This window comes from Anomaloglossus baeobatrachus, chromosome 11 (genome assembly GCF_048569485.1).
Source record: "Anomaloglossus baeobatrachus isolate aAnoBae1 chromosome 11, aAnoBae1.hap1, whole genome shotgun sequence".
Classification (NCBI taxonomy): domain Eukaryota; kingdom Metazoa; phylum Chordata; class Amphibia; order Anura; family Aromobatidae; genus Anomaloglossus; species Anomaloglossus baeobatrachus.
The window spans coordinates 152,294,522-152,313,225 of record NC_134363.1 but is presented as its reverse complement, the minus strand read 5'-3'; the positions used below and the strand labels follow the sequence as shown (position 1 = coordinate 152,313,225).

Sequence of the window (18,704 nt, the reverse complement as noted above, 5' to 3'; positions counted from 1 at the left end):
TAATCACATCAGCTGGTAATGAAGGAGATTACTCCCTCCTCCTCCTCCACAGCTGTGATCTGATCCCAGGATCCTATCTCAGTATAACGGCACAATGCTTACACTCGCAGCACAGTGGGATCTGGGGGTCATTAGCATAATGCTCTCACATCGGATGCTAAATGGCCATGTGTCCTTAGCTTAACAGACAATCTAAGAGAAACAAAATGACCACAGTGTGAACGTGCTCCTACACATTGTACGTCAGATATGCATTGAGATGTTAGTAGAAGTGGAATTAGTACCATTTAAAAAATAAGGTATTTTGTTTTTATGGAGAGATTTTTACTGTACATTAGGATGCTGCTCCTGTATACAGGGGGCTATGTGAGGGTTAATGCTGTATATAAGGTGCCATGTGAAGGGGCACATAGGGGAGAGGAGGCGGTGTGAGGGCTCATCCTGTGTGTAGGGGCTATGTGGCGCTTATGCTGTACATATATATATGGCCATGTATTTTTTTTTTTTTTTTTATGGCCAAGACGATACAAACACTCACACATAATGCAACACCTGCAATACAACAGCAATTTTATTAAAAACATACAGATTGTATAAAAATGTCTGCATATGTTATAGATCTATCCCAATACACCGTACATCCATTGATCACAGGCATTAAGGTTTGTGTTAAAGCTTTGGCAATAAAATCAAATCTGTAAGACAATAATGTGAACGCATTAATGCACACACATACAAAAGAGTGCAAGTAAGAACAATGGAGGAGCCTCCAGGAACCAATCAAATTCAGACTTTTTTTTAAGTGACAGTACTAAAATTAAAGCAGGGATCTGATTGGCTGCCAGAAGTAGCAGTATATTGCACAAATTCCTCTATCTGTGACCCCAACCGATCGCCAAAGCCCAGGCTCCTTATCCTTTATTTGAATGGGGCGGACGTCGCACGGGCACTGCAACGTTCAGACGACTGACAACCAACTCAGTCCCATAGAAACTAACCAGTCTGTGCAACAATTGCTCCATTCGGACTGGAGATCACTGGGGGGGTGGGGGGTCTCAGCTGTCGGACCCCCACTATAGAGGTCTGCGGACAAGTGACAAAGGGTTATTCCAGTAACATCAAGTTATCAACCCTACAAAATAGGAGAACGCAACGATTTATATTCACTGGGCATTAGTGGAAATGCTGCCACCCGTACTGACTTGTCTGTCTTATCAGATGGTCACATTCCCATAAAATAGACATAAAATACCAATCCTGCAGCTTCTTTTTACTACGCTGCCTTGTGCCGTTCCCCTTTAAAAGGGTATAAATTGACAACTTTGGGGTTATCGGTTCCCAGATCAATAGGATCTGTTCCTAACTTAGTATGATACTGTCCAATTACAACCGGCTTTATCAGAGTGGCCCAATAATAATGGTAATGTCCAGTTATATTTAAAATAAAAATCCAGGAGGAACAACAGAGGAACCGTGCAACATCGTTCTAAAAAAACCAAAAACAAGGGATGAGAATATAAAACCATAAACATGATAAAATAGAAGAGTGAAGGAAGCCGTTTTGTCTGCTTACTCCCATATAAACAAGCAGACTTCATGAGTCTCCACAAAACATCAGGTCCGGTGGAATAATGGCGGCTTTCCCATTAATCAAGGTCTTAAAAAAAATAACCTCCTGTGTGTGACGACATAATGCAGTCTGTATTATGTGCTCCAGCCTATCCTATTAAATATCAAGACTATGGATCCTTCACACCACAGATCAGTGATGTCCTCTGCACGAGACGTAAAAATATAATATATCCGGTCTCCCCGGTATATTACTCTGCATTCTTTATAAAACGGGGAGTGTATCCAGAGCGGCTGCACGTATAACATCCGTCATCCTCGAGCTCTCGATTCAGTGACATTACACCTGCAAAAGAAGAATAACGCCGGGCATCGACAAGTAACAGCACATCCTTGACCAAAAAAATTTACTTAAAGCGCACCAATCACCAGGAATTTCCTATATACCCTAAAACCAGTGCTATTCTATCACTATCAGACCGATTCTATACATACAGTGCTATACTGGCACTATCAGGCTGATTCTATACATACCTTTAGTTGTCAACTAGGATGTCTAGGTTTTGAAACACAAGCAAGTTTGCAAAATGAGCAGCTTTTTGACTGGCAGGAGCTGCCGATCAGCTGATAGCTGGGGTGGGTATTCATAGTAATTCTAGCCCCCCCTGCATGCCCATCCTCCCTCTGTTAGTAAAACGCTTCTATAATAGAATTAGCATAAATAAGTGGCTAGAAGGACCTGGGCTGATGTCATACTCATTTGACCAGAAGGGGCAGAGCCTCAGCCAACGGAAAAATAATGTTGCTTCCTGGTATCAGCTATGTTGGCTGAGACCCCACCCCTTATAGTCACAAGGGTATGACCTCAGCACAGGTCCTTCTAGCCCCTTAGTAAAACACTTCTACAATAGACTTCGCATAAATAAGTGGCTTGAAGGCCCTGTGCTGAGGTCATACCCATGTGACCATAAGGGGTGGGGCTTCAGCCAACATAGCTGATACCAGGAAGCAACATTATTTTTCCTTTGGCTGAAGCTCTGCCCCTTCTGGTCACATGGGTATGACATCAGCACAGGTCCTTCTAGTCACTTAGTAAAACACCTCTATAATAGAATTAGCATAAATAACAGATAGGGGGAGAATGAACAGGCGGGGGGGGGGGGAAGGAATCACTATGAATACCCACACCCTAGCTGTCAGCTGCTGCCACTCAAAAAGCTGATCATTTTACAAACTTTACTTGTGTTTCAAAACCTATATATCCTAGCTGACCACTACAGGTATGTATAGAATCAGCCTGATAGTGCCAGTATAGCACTGGCTTTATAGGTTATATAGGAAAATCCTGGTGATTGGTGCGCTTTAAAGGGGTTTTCCAGGTTCAGTCAAAACCCCTGTCCCACGGCTGCAGTTTGTTTTAATAGCAAACATTACTCGCCCTCCCTGGGTCCGGCGTTCAGCCTCCGCCGCTGCTTTCTATGTCCATTATTGTCTGGCGCTGAAGACAACATATATGGGGAGCAGCGGCGGAGACTGGGCGCTGGACCTGAGGAAGGTGAGTAAAGCAGTTTGTTTGTAACACAATCTGATCCCAGGGGACAAGGAGTTTTCTAAATTGGAAAACCCATTTTACTTTATAATGTATATTTTTTTTTTAAAAAAAAAGCAAAAACAGCCTCTTTGTGATTAAGCTCTTTGCTGTTCAATGACCTCGGATCGGCTATATCCAAGTTGATCGTCGGTTGTTTACCGGCTCATTTACGCCGGCCGACGAACATTCTGGGCCCATATTACACCATGGTAATCAGCAGCACAGGGGGCAATATGCTGCCGATAATGCTTTTTGTGCTAAATTTGTAGGATGGTCCGGCAAAAGACCTGTTTGCTGGACCATGCTACAAATGTATCTCCTTATCTGCTTGGAGTTGGCTTTCTCCTTCTGGTCTGGTTACGGTCAAATATTGCCGGTCTCCAATGAATTACAACAGGTGAGCTGGACTGTTCTTTGTATTTGCTAATGCTTTTTGTGCGTATGTAGAAATCATCGTAAACTACAAATGTGCGTTTCGTTCATTCATATTGGCGCCTGTTTAGATGCGCTGATAGTTGGAATCGACCGAACACCGATTATTGGGTCATCGGGTCACTGACCTTAGGGACTGAATCCATTTAGATGCCCTTGGAGATGGCATGGAACTGCTCTTTCTGTAAACTTTTGCAGATCTTCACTATTCAGAATGGCTATAGTAATTATATGAAGAAAATAAATATTAGGTTAAACATAGTAATTAGAAAAGAGCTCTCCGTGTACTCCCTGAACAGATCAATACATATCCAAGGCAAATATAGACGCAGCTGACTCGGCACCTCTTCCAGAATGTAAATAGGCAAATATCACATTGGCATTATATCTCCCCGGATGCAGATCAGCAGAGGAACATCACGACACTTACTGCATGAACGCTGAAATCCCAGATTCAAGCATAGTTGACATTAAAATCAGACCAGACAGACCCCAATATAAGCCAACAGGGTCCATCGGGCACTCGGGTATCCATCCGACACAGATGTGCTCTAACATGATGTCACAAACCAATTCTGAGTGCACATGGAGGATTTTTTACATATAGGTTATGTAGACGCAACGAAATAAGCCATTACTCAAAGGTCCATGTAGAGAACGAACTGCAAAATAATAATGGTGGAGCGAGACTCTAAGGAAGAAAAATACCAATGTACAGCCCAGCCCAGTGCAGAGAGTGCGGAGAGAGGCCGCGGAGTAATGCAGGAGTGGACAGACCAAGACTCAAGCGTTTGACTATTAAACGTTGAATTTTTCCCTTTTCCGGGCGGCTCGGATGTGCTCAGCGAGGCTACAGGTTACCTCCAATCTCCAGAATGCTAGGATTACAATAGTCTGTCCTGGCAAGTGTTACTAAAAAAAAAAAAAAAAAAAAGAAGTCCTCCAATATTATCCGTCAGGACTTCTAGGAGTCAATCCTTCCATAGGAAGAAAACACTGTAAAAGGACAAAAAATAAAAAAAATTAGATGCATAGACTTATGGTGGAAAAGGTTGGCACTCTTGAAATTGTTCTAGAAAGGTTTATTTTTCCTTTGTGTTTATTGGAACAAAACAAAAACGCAGAAAATAAAGGCTAATAGGGCATAATTTCACAAAAAACTCCAAAAATGGACTGGACAAAATTATTAGCACCCTCAACCCTTTGGAATAAATAACTGCAATCAATCGCTTCCTATAACCGTCCACAAGCTTCTTCCTCCTCTCACCTGGAATTCTGGACTCTTCTCTATACTCTGCTCCAGGTCTCTCATATTTGGAGGTGTCTTCTCTTCTCCCAACATCAATTTTAAGATCTCTCCACAGGAGTCAATGGGATTTAGATCTGAACTCTCCAGCGCTTTGTTTCCATCCATTTCTGGGGCTTCGTGAAGTGTTTGGAATCATTGTCCTGCTGGAAGACCCATGACCTGGGACTCAAACCCAGCTTTCTGACACTGGGCACTACATTGCGACCCAAAATCCTTTGGCAATTTTCAGGTTTCAGAATGGCTTGCACACAGTCAAGGCCCCCAGTGCCAGAGACAGCAAAACATATTTGAGCCTCCACCATACCTGACTGTAGGTCCTGTTTTCTTTTCTTTGTAGACCTCATTCCGTTTTCAGTAAACTGTAGAATGATGTGGTTTCCCAAAAAGTTCTATATCTGTCTCATCTGTCAACAAGAGACTCTTTCCTAGAAGGATTTTGGCTTTTTCATTACATTTTGGCAAACTGTAGTCTACCTATTTGATGTCTCTAGAGATGAACTTGAACAATATCAATGATTTCAAGGTTACAACAATTTTGGTTCTCAACTTCTCAGACAGGTCTCTTCTCTTTTTGTTCTCCATGCTTAGTGTGGCACGCACAGACAATGGAAATATTGAGACAACTTCTCCCCTTTTTATCTGGTTTCCGGTGTGATTTTCATATTGCCCACAACTGTTACTTGCCACAGGTGAGTTTGAACGAGCATCACATGCTTGAAACAAAATTGTTTACCTACAATTTTGGAAAGGGGCCAACAATTCTGTCCAGCCCATTTTGGGGGTTTTGTCTGAAACTATGTCCAATTTGCCTTTTTTTTCTCTATTTAGTTTGTGTGTATTAAAACAACAACAAAAAAAAAAAACAAAACAAAAAACAGGTGTATGACAAATTGTGTAATTGCAATAATTTTCTTAGATAAATACTTCATTTTCTGGAGGGTGCCAACACTTTTGGCCATGACTATTATATATTTTTTTTTATATACATCCAGGTATGTAGCACACAAATTGGAAATCGTTTACATCTCTGTTCTATAAGTATGTATCTTGTCTATCGGAGAGAGATAGACCAATTCGTGTGCATGGATTAGTGTTTCTATATATACACACACATACGTCCATATTGATAGAAATCTTACTTTTCAAAGACAGTGCTGACCTCTGTGTATATATTCTATAGACAGACCCACATTCATTTATACATTACAAACACAAATGTATCACAAGTTGGAATTGGTGAGGGACACGCTGGAGGTTATTTCTCCATTGTACTTCTCTATTTCTCATACTTTAAAAAGCGCCGCTTCCACAAAGTCACGCATGCTCATACCTAGAAGACAACACACACTTACTTCTCTCTCGCAGTCCTTGGCCAAAGCTCCGATACACTTGGTACAGAGACCAAAACAGCACGGACTTAATAACCACCGAGATGACGGAGCCCAGCACAGCCGCGGCTTCCAGCGTGTAGGAGTTGTCTATGCCCCATTCCACCGCCACCTGATAGCAAAGCACGAGAGATGAGAACGGCCTGTGCTCGAATATGACGGACACAGAAAAATACGACGCCCAGGTCTTTCTAACAAACCCTTCTATGCAGGAATTCAGGAAAAACACAGACAATGTAACAATTCACTTAATAAAACGGCCGATGCTACCCTTGGGGCTCTTGTCAATAGACGCAGAAAAGGCGTTTGACCGTGTGCATTGGGGGTTTATGAGATCTGCGTTGAGTCAGATAGGGCTAGGCCCAAATTTTCTTGGCAAGGTAATGGCACTGTACTCCAGACCATCAGCTCGTGTCAGGGCTAACGGTGCCCTGTCTGACCCGGTAGCAATCAAAAATGGCACCCGACAGGGTTGCCCCCTATCTCCCCTTCTTTATGTCATAGTAATGGAGCACCTTGCGGTGGCAATTAGGGGGAATCCCAATGTGCATGGTCTGAGCCTTGGGCACAAGGAATATAAAACAGCTATGTACGCGGATGACCTTCTGCTGTACACCTCCCAACCTTTGGTCTCATTCCCCTCATTAATAAAAGAATTCGAACGGTTTGGTAACTTGAGTAATTTCAAAATAAACTACTCCAAAACGGAGGCATTAAATATATCCCTGAACCCGGCTGAGGTTACAATCCTAAAAAGTAAAATTCCCCTTTCGATGGCAAAACACATCAATTAAATATCTCAGAGTTTCGGTCCCTTCCAAGTTAAGCCTGCTGTACTCTTTGAATTACCAGAACCTCTTAAATAAAACTCTCAAAGACCTGGAGACCTATAATAGGAAACCTCTCTCGTGGTTTGGTCGGATAAATTCTTTTAAAATGGACATCCTCCCGAGGTTCCTTTATATTTTTCAGACAGTCCCCATAAATCCTTCTTCGGCCTTCTTTAAGACCCTGAGGTCCGCACTGATCCGTTTTGTTTGGAAAGGAGGTAAGCCTCGGATTAGCTACAAGACACTGGTCCGATCTAAGCAGAGGGGAGGAGCTGGGTTGCCGGACTTACAGGCCTATCATAGAGCTTCCTTGGTTGCCCGCTTGATCGATTGGCGATATCACAAAGAGACCAAACAGTGGGTGGAGTTGGAACAAACTTTTTCCCAGGTCCCTCTTGGAGGACTCCCATGGATTCAGAAAGAGGACATGGAGGCGGTAAAGAAACAGACCCAAATGGGATTCTGTTCAGGGCGACTTTGGAAGCTTGGGAGGACATAAAATGCAAGCGCAGCCTTTCGGGTAGTCCCACCCCATTGGCTTCCCTGTTCGATAATCCAGGCTTCCCTCCGGGATGCAACGCAGACAGGTTTCTCGGATGGGAGAGGGGGTTGGACATCAGATTGGGGAAGCTCTTACAGGGTAAACACCTGCCTCCTTTCGCAGAAATACAGGCCACATTCCCAGACCTTCACTTGAACTGGTTTGAATATATGCAGCTACGCTCTTTTGTGCGGTCATGGCTCGGGGGGGGGACTTCCCCCAGATCCGACTACGTCCACGCCGTTTGAACGTTTATTTTTTCAGTCTTCGCCGCCCACACACTCGATCTCACTCATATATCGTTTGATTATTGAGGCCCGCGGTTCGGAGGACCCTGGGTATATCCGAATGTGGGAAACCGAACTTGGTCTCAGTTTTTCGGAAAGAAGGGAATTTTGTTTACTTACCGTAAATTCCTTTTCTTCTAGCTCCTATTGGGAGACCCAGACAATTGGGGTGTATAGCTTCTGCCTCCGGAGGCCACACAAAGTATTACACTTTAAAAAGTGTAACCCCTCCCCTCTGCCTATACACCCCCCCGTGCATCACGGGCTCCTCAGTTTTGGTGCAAAAGCAGGAAGGAGGAAACTTATAAATTGGTCTAAGGTAAATTCAATCCGAAGGATGTTCGGAGAACTTAAAACCATGAACCAAAAGAACAATTCAACATGAACAACATGTGTACACAAAAGAACAACAGCCCGAAGGGAACAGGGGCGGGTGCTGGGTCTCCCAATAGGAGCTAGAAGAAAAGGAATTTACGGTAAGTAAACAAAATTCCCTTCTTCTTTGTCGCTCCATTGGGAGACCCAGACAATTGGGACGTCCAAAAGCAGTCCCTGGGTGGGTAAAAGAATACCCTGATAAAAAGAGCCAACAACGGCCCTCCTCTTACAGGTGGGCAACCGCCGCCTGAAGGACTAGCCTACCTAGACTGGCATCCGCCGAAGCATAGGTATGCACCTGATAGTGTTTCGTGAAAGTGTGCAGACTAGATCAGGTAGCTGCCTGACACACCTGCTGAGCCGTCGCCCGGTGCCGCAATGCCCAGGACGCACCCACGGCTCTGGTAGAATGGGCTTTCAGCCCTGAAGGAATCGGAAGCCCAGAAGAACGGTAGGCTTCAAAAATCGGTTCCTTGATCCACCGAGCCAAGGTTGACCTGGAAGCCTGCGACCCCTTACGCTGGCCAGCGACAAGGACAAAGAGCGCATCAGAACGGCGCAGTGGCGCCGTGCGAGACACGTAGATCCGGAGTGCTCTCACTAGATCTAACAAATGCAAATCCTTTTCACATTGGTGAATTGGATGAGGGCAAAATGAAGGTAAGGAGATATCCTGATTGAGATGAAAAGGGGACACCACTTTGGGGAGAAAGTCCGGCACCGGACGCAGAACCACCTTATCCTGGTGAAATACCAGGAAGGGGGCTTTGCATGACAGCGCTGCAAGCTCTGACACTCTTCGGAGTGATGTGACTGCCACTAGAAATGCCACCTTCTGCGAAAGACGTGATATAGAGACATCCCGCAGCGGCTCAAAAGGAGGTTTCTGAAGAGCCCGTAGAACCCTGTTGAGATCCCTGGCAAGCTCCCTGCAGGAACGTGCGGACCTGCGGAAGCCTGGCTAGACGCTTTTGAAAAAACACGGAAAGCGCCGAGACTTGTCCCTTGAGAGAGCCGAGAGACAAACCCTTGTCCATTCCGGATTGAAGGAAGGAAAGAAACGTGGGTAAGGCAAACGGCCAGGGGGTAAACCCCTTATCAGAGCACCAGGCTAAGAAGATCCTCCAAGCCCTGTGATAGATCTTGGCTGACGTTGGTTTCCTGGCCTGTCTCATAGTGGCAATGACCTCTTGAGATAACCCTGAGGACGCTAGGAGCCAGGACTCAATGGCCACACAGTCAGGTTGAGGGCCGCAGAATTCAGATGGAAAAATGGCCCTTGAGACAGCAAGTCTGGTCGGTCTGGGAGTGCCCACGGTTGACCCACCATGAGGTGCCACAGGTCCGGGTACCACGACCTCCTCGGCCAGTCTGGAGCGACGAGGATGGCGCGGCGGCAGTCGGACCTGATCTTGCGCAACACTCTGGGCAGCATTGCCAGAGGAGGGAATACATAAGGCAGTCGAAACTGCGACCAATCCTGAACTAAGGCGTCCGCCGCCAGAGCTCTGTGATCCTGAGGCCGTGCCATGAATGCCGGGACTTTGTTGTTGTGCCGAGACGCCATGAGATCGACGTCCGGCGTTCCCCAGCGGCAACAGATCTCTTGAAACACGTCCGGGTGAAGAGACCATTCCCCTGCATCCATGCCCTGGCGACTGAGAAAGTCTGCTTCCCAGTTTTCTACGCCTGGGATGTGAACCGCGGAGATGGTGGAGGCTGTGGCCTCCGCCCACAGCAGAATCCGCCGAACTTCTTGGAAGGCTTGACGACTGCGAGTGCCGCCCTGGTGGTTGATGTACGCGACCGCCGTGGCGTTGTCCGACTGTATGCGGATCTGCCTGCCCTCCAGCCACCGATGGAACGCTTTTAGGGCTAGATACACTGCCCTTATCTCCAGAACATTGATCTGAAGGGAGGACTCTGTCGGAGACCAGGTTCCCTGAGCCTTGTGGTGGAGAAAAACCGCTCCCCACCCTGACAGACTCGCGTCCGTCGTGACCACAGCGAACGCTGTTTGTCCAGCGGTAGCTTGACTATCGCTGAGAGAGTATGAAACTCCATCCCGAGGTAAGTCAGTGATTGGGTCGGAGTCAAGGGGACACAGAGTACCTGTAGCTGCAGGGCCCTGTACCTGATGATACTCAGTCTCCTGTCCGTCAGAATCCCACAGGGGCTGCGGAGGGAGCCCGGTCCCAGTGCCTGGATGACCGGATAGGATCCCACTTCTCCCAGAGCCCCTAAGGGATGGGGAAGGAAAACGGCATGTGGCTCCGGCCTGTGTACCCGCAATGGGTACCTCAACCTTAACAACACCGCCGACTTAGTGGGGTGAGAAGGGAGCATGCCGGGAGCCCTGTTAGGGCCCTCTTTTCTTCCATCCGATATAATCAGCAGCTGCTGCTGACTAAAATGGGAGCATGAGTGCATGTGTGCCTCCTTCAACACAAAGCATAAAACTGAGGAGCCCGTGATGCACGGGGGGGTGTATAGGCAGAGGGGAGGGGTTACACTTTTTAAAGTGTAATACTTTGTGTGGCCTCCGGAGGCAGAAGCTATACACCCCAATTGTCTGGGTCTCCCAATGGAGCGACAAAGAAAGGAAAAACGGAAGGCCTTCCTGTTCTCTCACAAAATTTCAGTAGCTTGTAGTGCTCAGGAAAAGAGTTACAAGCTGTTAGCGAGATGGTACCAGTGTCCTGCCACATTACACAGAGTCTTTCCATCAGTCTCGAAATGCTGCTGGCGATGCGGAATGGACTCATATTTGGTGGGCATGTCAGAAATTGTCAAACTTCTGGTCTCAGGTGTTTCAAGTGTATAATCAAATGTCTGGTGAGAACATCACCCCCTCAATTAAAATAGCACTTCTGTCAATTCTACCCGGCTCGGTAAGGCAGCAAAAGAGGAGCCTTCTACGATTTTGCTTGATAGCAGCCCGAGCGGTCATTCCTAGGCACTGGAGAGCCACAGAGGCCCCCACTATCGAGGAATGGCAGAGGGAGCTGTCACATATTTGTCACATGGAGGAACTTTCAGCAATGGTGATGGGAAGTAACGAAAAATGTATTAAGGTCTGGCAACCCTGGGTGTTGTTTAATGAGTCCTCGGACTTTCAAGCCTTGTTTCGGTAACAGCACACTCTCCTTACCTTCCCCTCCAACCCTTTGTCCAATCCCTCTTGGTCTCTTTTTTTTCTTTGTCCTTCTCCCCCCCTCTTTTCTTCTGTTTTTAATACTCTTAGAATACTTATTTTTCTTTGTTGTTTAAAGTCTAGTTAGCCATACCATGAGGAGATTCAGGTTAGGTTGGAAAATATCAAACCGACCCGGAGGCTTCCCTTAAGTAATATGTGGTTGTGTGATACGATATCGAGATAAACCGTTGTGACCGTCATATTCAGTCATCGGGTCGATAATATAAAGAGGATGTGGCTAATGTATTATTCAGTATTTTATTCATACTCTTTGTTGCTTTCTTTATGTAATGAAAAAATTTCAATAAAACAGATTTATCATAAAACGGCCGATGCTACCGATACAATACTGTGCTGCTATGTCTTAACACTAAGGACCTGGAAGATTTTTACCAAAAATATCAGGGAGATAAGAAATGATACAGGCATGGTACTCTGGTACTCAATGCACCATAGGAACTTAGTACAGGGTTGTTTAACAGCGAAACATTAACCTCTGATTGTCTATATATTTCTTACCTTATTGTTTTTTTTTATTTTTTTCATATGGCTTAAATTTTGCACAAAGTCTTAGTCCCTTTCTTACTTCTTTATTTTTATTAGTGGAATATTACCATAAAGTAACATTGCCAATGTGCACATATTTTTTACGGACTGCAGTATTTTTTTGGGGGGGTCCAAGTCCTGAGAACACTCAAAAAACCCACCCTGCAGCATACTGCTCGGCAAGCAGCAGCACTCAGAAAAAAGTGTACAGGCGTAAAGAGGTTAGCCACTACTTTCACACAGATTGGCCGGGGTCCGACACCCTGCACCCTCCACAAATCAGCTGTTCTCAGTGCCAGGGCAGTAGGAAATGCTCAGTTCCAGAGCTGCCCCGTCTTCTGATAGCTGACATGGCCGGGTACTGCACATCCGCCTCCCATTTATGTGCAATACCCAGCTGCTATCTGAAGATGAGGCAGCTGCAGAACTGAGCATTTACGACAGACCGCTGCTGTGAACAGCCGGTCAGTTGGGGCGCCGGACATAGGCCATCAATGTTAAAGAAGTGGACAACCTCTCATAGAAAATCTACGAGCCTGTGCTTACAGTAGAGCGTAACTTCATTAGACGAAGCCCATACACCGCTATGTGCGCGCTCCTCTGTTGAGCGCTTGTGCCTGGTAAGCTACGCATCTCAAAGAGGTTTTGTGAACGAGTGCCCCCTCCCAATATAGACTCAGGCCAACTGGAGATGGTCCATTGGCACCATCAGTGATCCATGGCTGCTGGACGTGGGTTCAGAAAACTGCCTTTGATTGGCCAGCCTGGTGCGCCATCACACGTGTAATGCCGCAAGGATAGCATCTTGCTAGTCCGGCTAATCAAAAGAAAAGCCATGGATGCCATCAAAGTAGGAAGCGGTTCTTAGGTTTCCCACAGATTACTGATGAGGCCCAATCGACTGGGTCTTATAAATCGATTCACCCCAACATTAATGCCAACCATCAAAACAGCACTATACATGAATGTACCTTGTATAGGAGATACACCAGATACGCCACTTCCGGAAGGTTCTGTAGAGCAAATATCCACACGAGAGGCTTCAATTCCTTTACAATCTGTTTAGAAATAATTATGGATGAATTTACAGGGGAGACAAAGCGTCACCAGACTTCTCAATGCTAAATCCAACTATTGTGCCAGTGATGCATCACTAAAGCCAAAACTCACAAGGGAACAGAGCATGAGGCTGGGAATTCTATATATTGGCATTGATTTGGTTATATTTGGGAAAACATGCAAAAAAAAAAAAAGAGAATTTTGTTTACTTACCGTAAATTCTTTTTCTTATAGTTCCGTATTGGGAGACCCAGACCATGGGTGTTTAGCTTCTGCCTCCGGAGGACACACAAAGTACTACACTTAAAAGTGTAGCTCCTCCCTCTGAGCTTATACACCCCCTGATGAGCCAGTCCCAGCCAGTTTACTGCAAAAGCTGAAGAAGAATAGCCACCCACAAGTAAAACAGAGCAAGAGCCGGAAAAACCGGAGACTCTGTCCACGACAACAGCCGGTGATAACACGCGGAACAAGAAATTGCCAACAGGCAACAGGGAGGGAGCTGGGTCTCCCAATACGGAACTATCAGAAAAAGAATTTACGGTAAGTAAACAAAATTCTCTTTTTCTTTATCGTTCCTATGGGAGACCCAGACCATGGGACGTCTCAAAGCAGTCCATGGGTGGGAAATAAACAGAAAAACTAAGAAGCAGGCGGAGCCTAACTTCACAAATGGGCGACAGCCGCCTGAAGGATGCGTCTGCCCAAGCTCGCATCTGCCGAAGCATGAGCATGCACTTGGTAGTGCTTCGAAAAGGTATGCAGGCTAGTCCAAGTGGCAGCCTGACAGACTTGCTGAGCCGTAGCCTGGTGCCTGAAAGCCCAAGAGGCACCGACAGCTCTGGTCGAATGTGCCTTGATCGGAGGCACCTGAGTGCACTGGTAGACGTCCGAAATGGTCGACCTAATCCAACGGGCTAAGGTCGGCTTAGAAGCAGAGAGGCCATTGCGCCGGCCTGTGGTTAGCACAAAAAGAGAAGTGCACCGCCTAAGAGCAGCGGTGCGAGACACATAGATCCGGAGAGCACGCACCAGATCCAGAGTATGCAACGCTTTTTCAAAGCGATGAACAGGAGCCGGACAAAAGGAAGGTAGGGTAATGTCCTGGTTAAGGTGGAAAGGAGAGACCACCTTAGGAAGAAAGTCCGGAGTCGGACGGAGAACCACCTTGTCTTGATGAAAAACCAAAAAAGGTGACTCCGAGGAGAGCGCAGCCAAATCAGAGACTCTCCTGAGGGAAGTTATGGCCACCAGAAAGGCCACTTTCTGTGAAAGACGATACAAAGAAACCTCCCTAAGGGGCTCAAAGGGGGGTTTCTGCAAAACCGTGAGAACCAAATTAAGGTCCCAGGGATCTAAGGGCCGCCGGTAAGGCGGAATGATGTGAGACGCGCCTTGCATGAAGGTGCGGACCTGAGCCAGCCGAGCGAGACGCCGCTGGAACAGCACTGATAGAGCTGAGACTTGTCCTTTGAGAGAGTTGAGGGACAGTCCTAGCTGCAGACCGGACTGTAGAAAGGACAGAAGGGTCGGCAAGGAGAATGGCCAAGGAGGATGGTCGGAAGAGTGACACCAGGACAGGAAAATTTTCCAAGTTCTGTGATAGATCTTGGCGGAGGAAGACTTACGGGCCCGAGTCATAGTGGAGATGACTTCAGGAGGAATACCAGAAGCCGTCAAGATCCAGGACTCAAGAGCCACGCCGTCAATTTGAGAGCCGCAGAATTCAGGCTGAAAAAACGAACCTTGCGAGAGAAGGTCTGAACGGTCCGGGAGATGCCACGGCACCTCTACGGACAGATGGAGCAGGTCTGGGTACCAAGCTCGCCTGGGCCAGTCCGGTGCAATGAGGATGACTCGACGACCCTCCATTCTGATCTTGCGCAGGACTCTGGGCAAGAGAGCTAGAGGGGGAAACACGTAGGACAGACGAAACTGGGACCAGTCTTGAACCAGAGCGTCCGCGGCGAAGGCCTGAGGATCGTGGGAGCGAGCCACGTAAACAGGAACTTTGTTGTTGTGACGGGATGCCATTAGATCCACGTCCGGAGTGCCCCACTTGCGGCAGATTGACTGAAACACTGCCGGGTGCAGGGACCACTCGCCACCGTCCACGGATTGACGGCTGAGATAATCTGCCTCCCAGTTTTCTACGCCTGGGATGTGGACTGCGGATATGGTGGACTTGGAGTCCTCCGCCCATTGAAGAATGCGTTGAACCTCCAACATTGCCAGGCGGCTGCGTGTCCCGCCTTGGTGATTGATGTAGGCAACCGCTGTCGCGTTGTCTGACTGGACTCGAATGTGCCTGCCCGCCAACAGGTGGTGAAAGGCTAGGAGAGCCAGAAGCACAGCTCTGGTTTCCAGCACATTGATTGAAAGGGCTGACTCGGACGGAGTCCAAGTGCCCTGTGCTCTGTGGTGGAGATATACCGCTCCCCAGCCGGAAAGGCTGGCATCCGTGGTGAGAATCACCCAGGACGGGGCCAGGAAGGAGCGCCCCTGGGACAGAGAGAGGAGCCGAAGCCACCACTGAAGAGAGCTCCTGGTCTGTGGCGACAGAGCCACCAACCTGTGCAAGGAGGAAGGCCGCTTGTCCCAACAGCGCAGAATGTCCAGCTGCAGGGGACGCAGATGGAACTGGGCAAAGGGAACAGCCTCCATTGACGCCACCATTTGACCCAGCACCTGCATCAAGCGCCTGAGGGAATAACGGCGGGGTCTCAGCAGAGAGCGCACCGCCAGTTGGAGGGACTGCTGTTTGACTAATGGCAACTTCACATGTGCCGGCAAAGTCTCGAACTGCATCCCTAGGTACATGAGACTCTGAGTCGGAGTCAGAGTGGATTTGGGAAGATTGACAAGCCACCCGAACTGGGCTAGAGTGGCGAGAGTGAGCGAGACTCCGCTGACAGTCCACGCTGGATGACGCCTTGACTAGAAGGTCGTCCAGGTAAGGAATCACTGCCAACCCCTGTAGGTGCAGGACCGCAATCACTGCTGCCATGACCTTGGAGAATACCCAAGGAGCTGTGGCCAACTCGAAAGGAAGAGCCACAAATTGGAAATGATCTTCTCCGATTGCAAAACGTAGCCAACGCTGGTGAGAAACTGCAATTGGCACATGCAGATAGGCATCTCTGATGTCGATGGACGCCAGGAAATCTCCTTGGGTCATTGAGGCAATGACTGATCGCAGAGACTCTATGCGAAAGTGCCGCACCCGGACATGCTTGTTGAGAAGCTTGAGATCCAGGATGGGCTGGAAGGAACCGTCCTTTTTGGGAACTAGGAAGAGATTTGAGTAGAAACCTCTGAACCGTTCCCGAGTGGGAACTGGTACAATCACTCCGCTTGCCTGCAGGGATGCCACGGCCTGAGAGAAGGCGGCGGCCTTGGAGCAGGGGGGAGTTGAGAGAAAAAAATCTGTTTGGCGGGCTGGAAAAGAATTCTATCCTGTAGCCGTGGGAGATGATATCCCTTACCCACTGATCGGAGATGTGTTGAAACCACACGTCGCCAAAGTGGGAGAGCCTGCCACCGACTAAGGACGTTGCTGGCGCGGACAGATAGTCACGAGGAGGCTGCCTTAGCGGCAGCACCTCCTGCGGTCTTCTGTGGACGCGCTTTTGGGCGCCAGTTGGATTTCTGGTCCTTGGCTGAGCTAGTGGACGAGGCCGAGGGCTTAGAGGACGACCAGTTGGAGGAACGAAAGGAACGAAACCTCGACTGATTCCTACCCTGGACAGGTTTCCTGGTTTTTGTTTGTGGCATGGAAGTACTCTTCCCGCCAGTAGCCTCTTTAATAATTTCATCCAGCTGTTCACCGAACAGCCGGGACCCAGCAAAAGGGAGCCCCGCAAGGTACTTCTTTGAAGAAGCATCTGCCTTCCACTCTCGAAGCCACAAGATCCTGCGGATAGCGAGGGAATTAGCCGAAGCCACCGCAGTGCGGTGAGAAGCCTCCAGCATGGCAGACATGGCATAGGATGAAAAAGCTGAAGCTTGGGAAGTTAAGGGAACCAATTCGGGCATAGATTCCCTGGCGAGGGAATGCATCTCCTCTAGAGAAGCAGAGATGGCTTTGAGAGCCCACACTGCTGCAAAAGTCGGGGAAAACGAGGCCCCCGCCGCTTCATATACGGATTTGGCCAGAAGGTCAATCTGGCGGTCAGTGGAATCCTTAAGGGAGGTGCCATCAGCCACCGATACAACGGGCTGAGAGCCTAGACACCGGAGGGTCTACCTTTGGGGAATGAGCCCACTCTTTGACCACCTCAGGTGGAAAGGGGAAGCGGTCATCAGAACCACGCTTTGGGAAGCGTTTGTCAGGACAGGCCCTGGGCTTGGTCACAGCGGCCTGAAAACTGGAGTGGTTAAAGAACACACTCTTTGCTCTCTTAGGCGAGGTAAACTGGTGCTTTTCTGCCAGAGTGGGTTGCTCCTCTGATACTGGCGGATTGAGGTCCAGTACAGAATTAATGGAAGCAATCAAGTAACTAACATCTGAGTCACTTTCAGACAGATCAATGGGGTACATGGAGTTAGCCTCCGAGCCCCCTGTAAAAGGCATCCTCCTCATCCTGCGAGTCAGCTACTGAATCAGAGCCGCGGGACGAGGAAGGAGAGGGAACCCTGCGTCTCTTCTTAGGAGGACGGGGTCTGGGACTAGATGAATCCTCTGTGAGCTCCGGTCCTGAGAGACCCCTAGCAGCAGAGGCTCCCTGTGAAGGGGGCTGATGCATGTTCAGCAAAGTCCTGGACAGAAGTCCCATGGAGTCAGCAAAAGACTGGGAGATAGACCTAGAAAAGGATTCTACCCAAGCCGGGGGTTCAGCCACAGGAGCAGGAGCAGCCTGAGAGACCACTGGGGGTGAGACTCCAGGCTGAGGCACCGCCAAGTTAGAGCAGGCATCACAATGTGGGAATATGCTCGGTTCAGGCAGCAGGAGCTTACATGCAGTGCATACTGAATACAGCTTTGGAGCCTTGCTCCTCGTGTGAGACATGCTGGTGGAGTGGGGGCTCTGCCAGAGAATGAACCCCAGAGAGTATAAACAGAGGTCCACAACCGGAGACCGGTTGTGGCTTACCGGACCGCTGGAGCGGTGTTGTGTGCCCTCCAGATCCCGAAGCCCGGACCCCCAAGCACAGCACCTCAGCAGAGATGCTGCAGACCAGCGCTGCAATGTGACTGATCGCAGAGAGAACGCTGAAAAAATGGCCGCCGGAGCGAAGGGAGGGGGCGGGACTTGATTGAGGAGCGGGATCTGGAGGGCCATAGAGACCTACAGGGGAGGGGACACGCACTGCAGTGGGGAGTGTCCCTCCCCTGTGCCGAACGGCCGCCGGGCGGAGCCGAGCCTGTCCCTCTACATGATTGACATGCAAGGGCAGTGAAACCGAAACTAGGCCTCCGGCGGAGCCGGGGACTAAATTTGAGCGGTGCGGCCGGCGCGCAGGCACCATCGGCGCGGTTCTCAGGCGACAGCTAGAGAACCCGCCGGAAATGTCAAAAAACACAATAAGCACACTCTCCCACAACAATAATGTACAGGGACCCCCAATATATAAACGT

At 48.4% G+C, this 18,704-nt stretch overlaps 1 protein-coding gene across 1 annotated transcript in view; it reads right to left on the bottom strand.

Annotated features, from left to right (window-relative positions):
• Positions 1-3,211: 3,211 nt before the first annotated feature.
• The window catches only part of LOC142256917 (uncharacterized), an 88,161-nt gene continuing 72,668 nt past the window's right edge, over positions 3,212-18,704 (bottom strand). The window contains exons 7-9 of the mRNA XM_075328904.1: positions 13,039-13,125; positions 6,254-6,401; positions 3,212-4,588 (exon numbers count right to left, since the gene is read on the bottom strand). Coding sequence (XP_075185019.1) covers positions 4,557-4,588; positions 6,254-6,401; positions 13,039-13,125 — 267 coding nt within the window. The 3' untranslated portion in view covers positions 3,212-4,556. The remainder of the gene's footprint in view (positions 4,589-6,253; positions 6,402-13,038; positions 13,126-18,704) is intronic.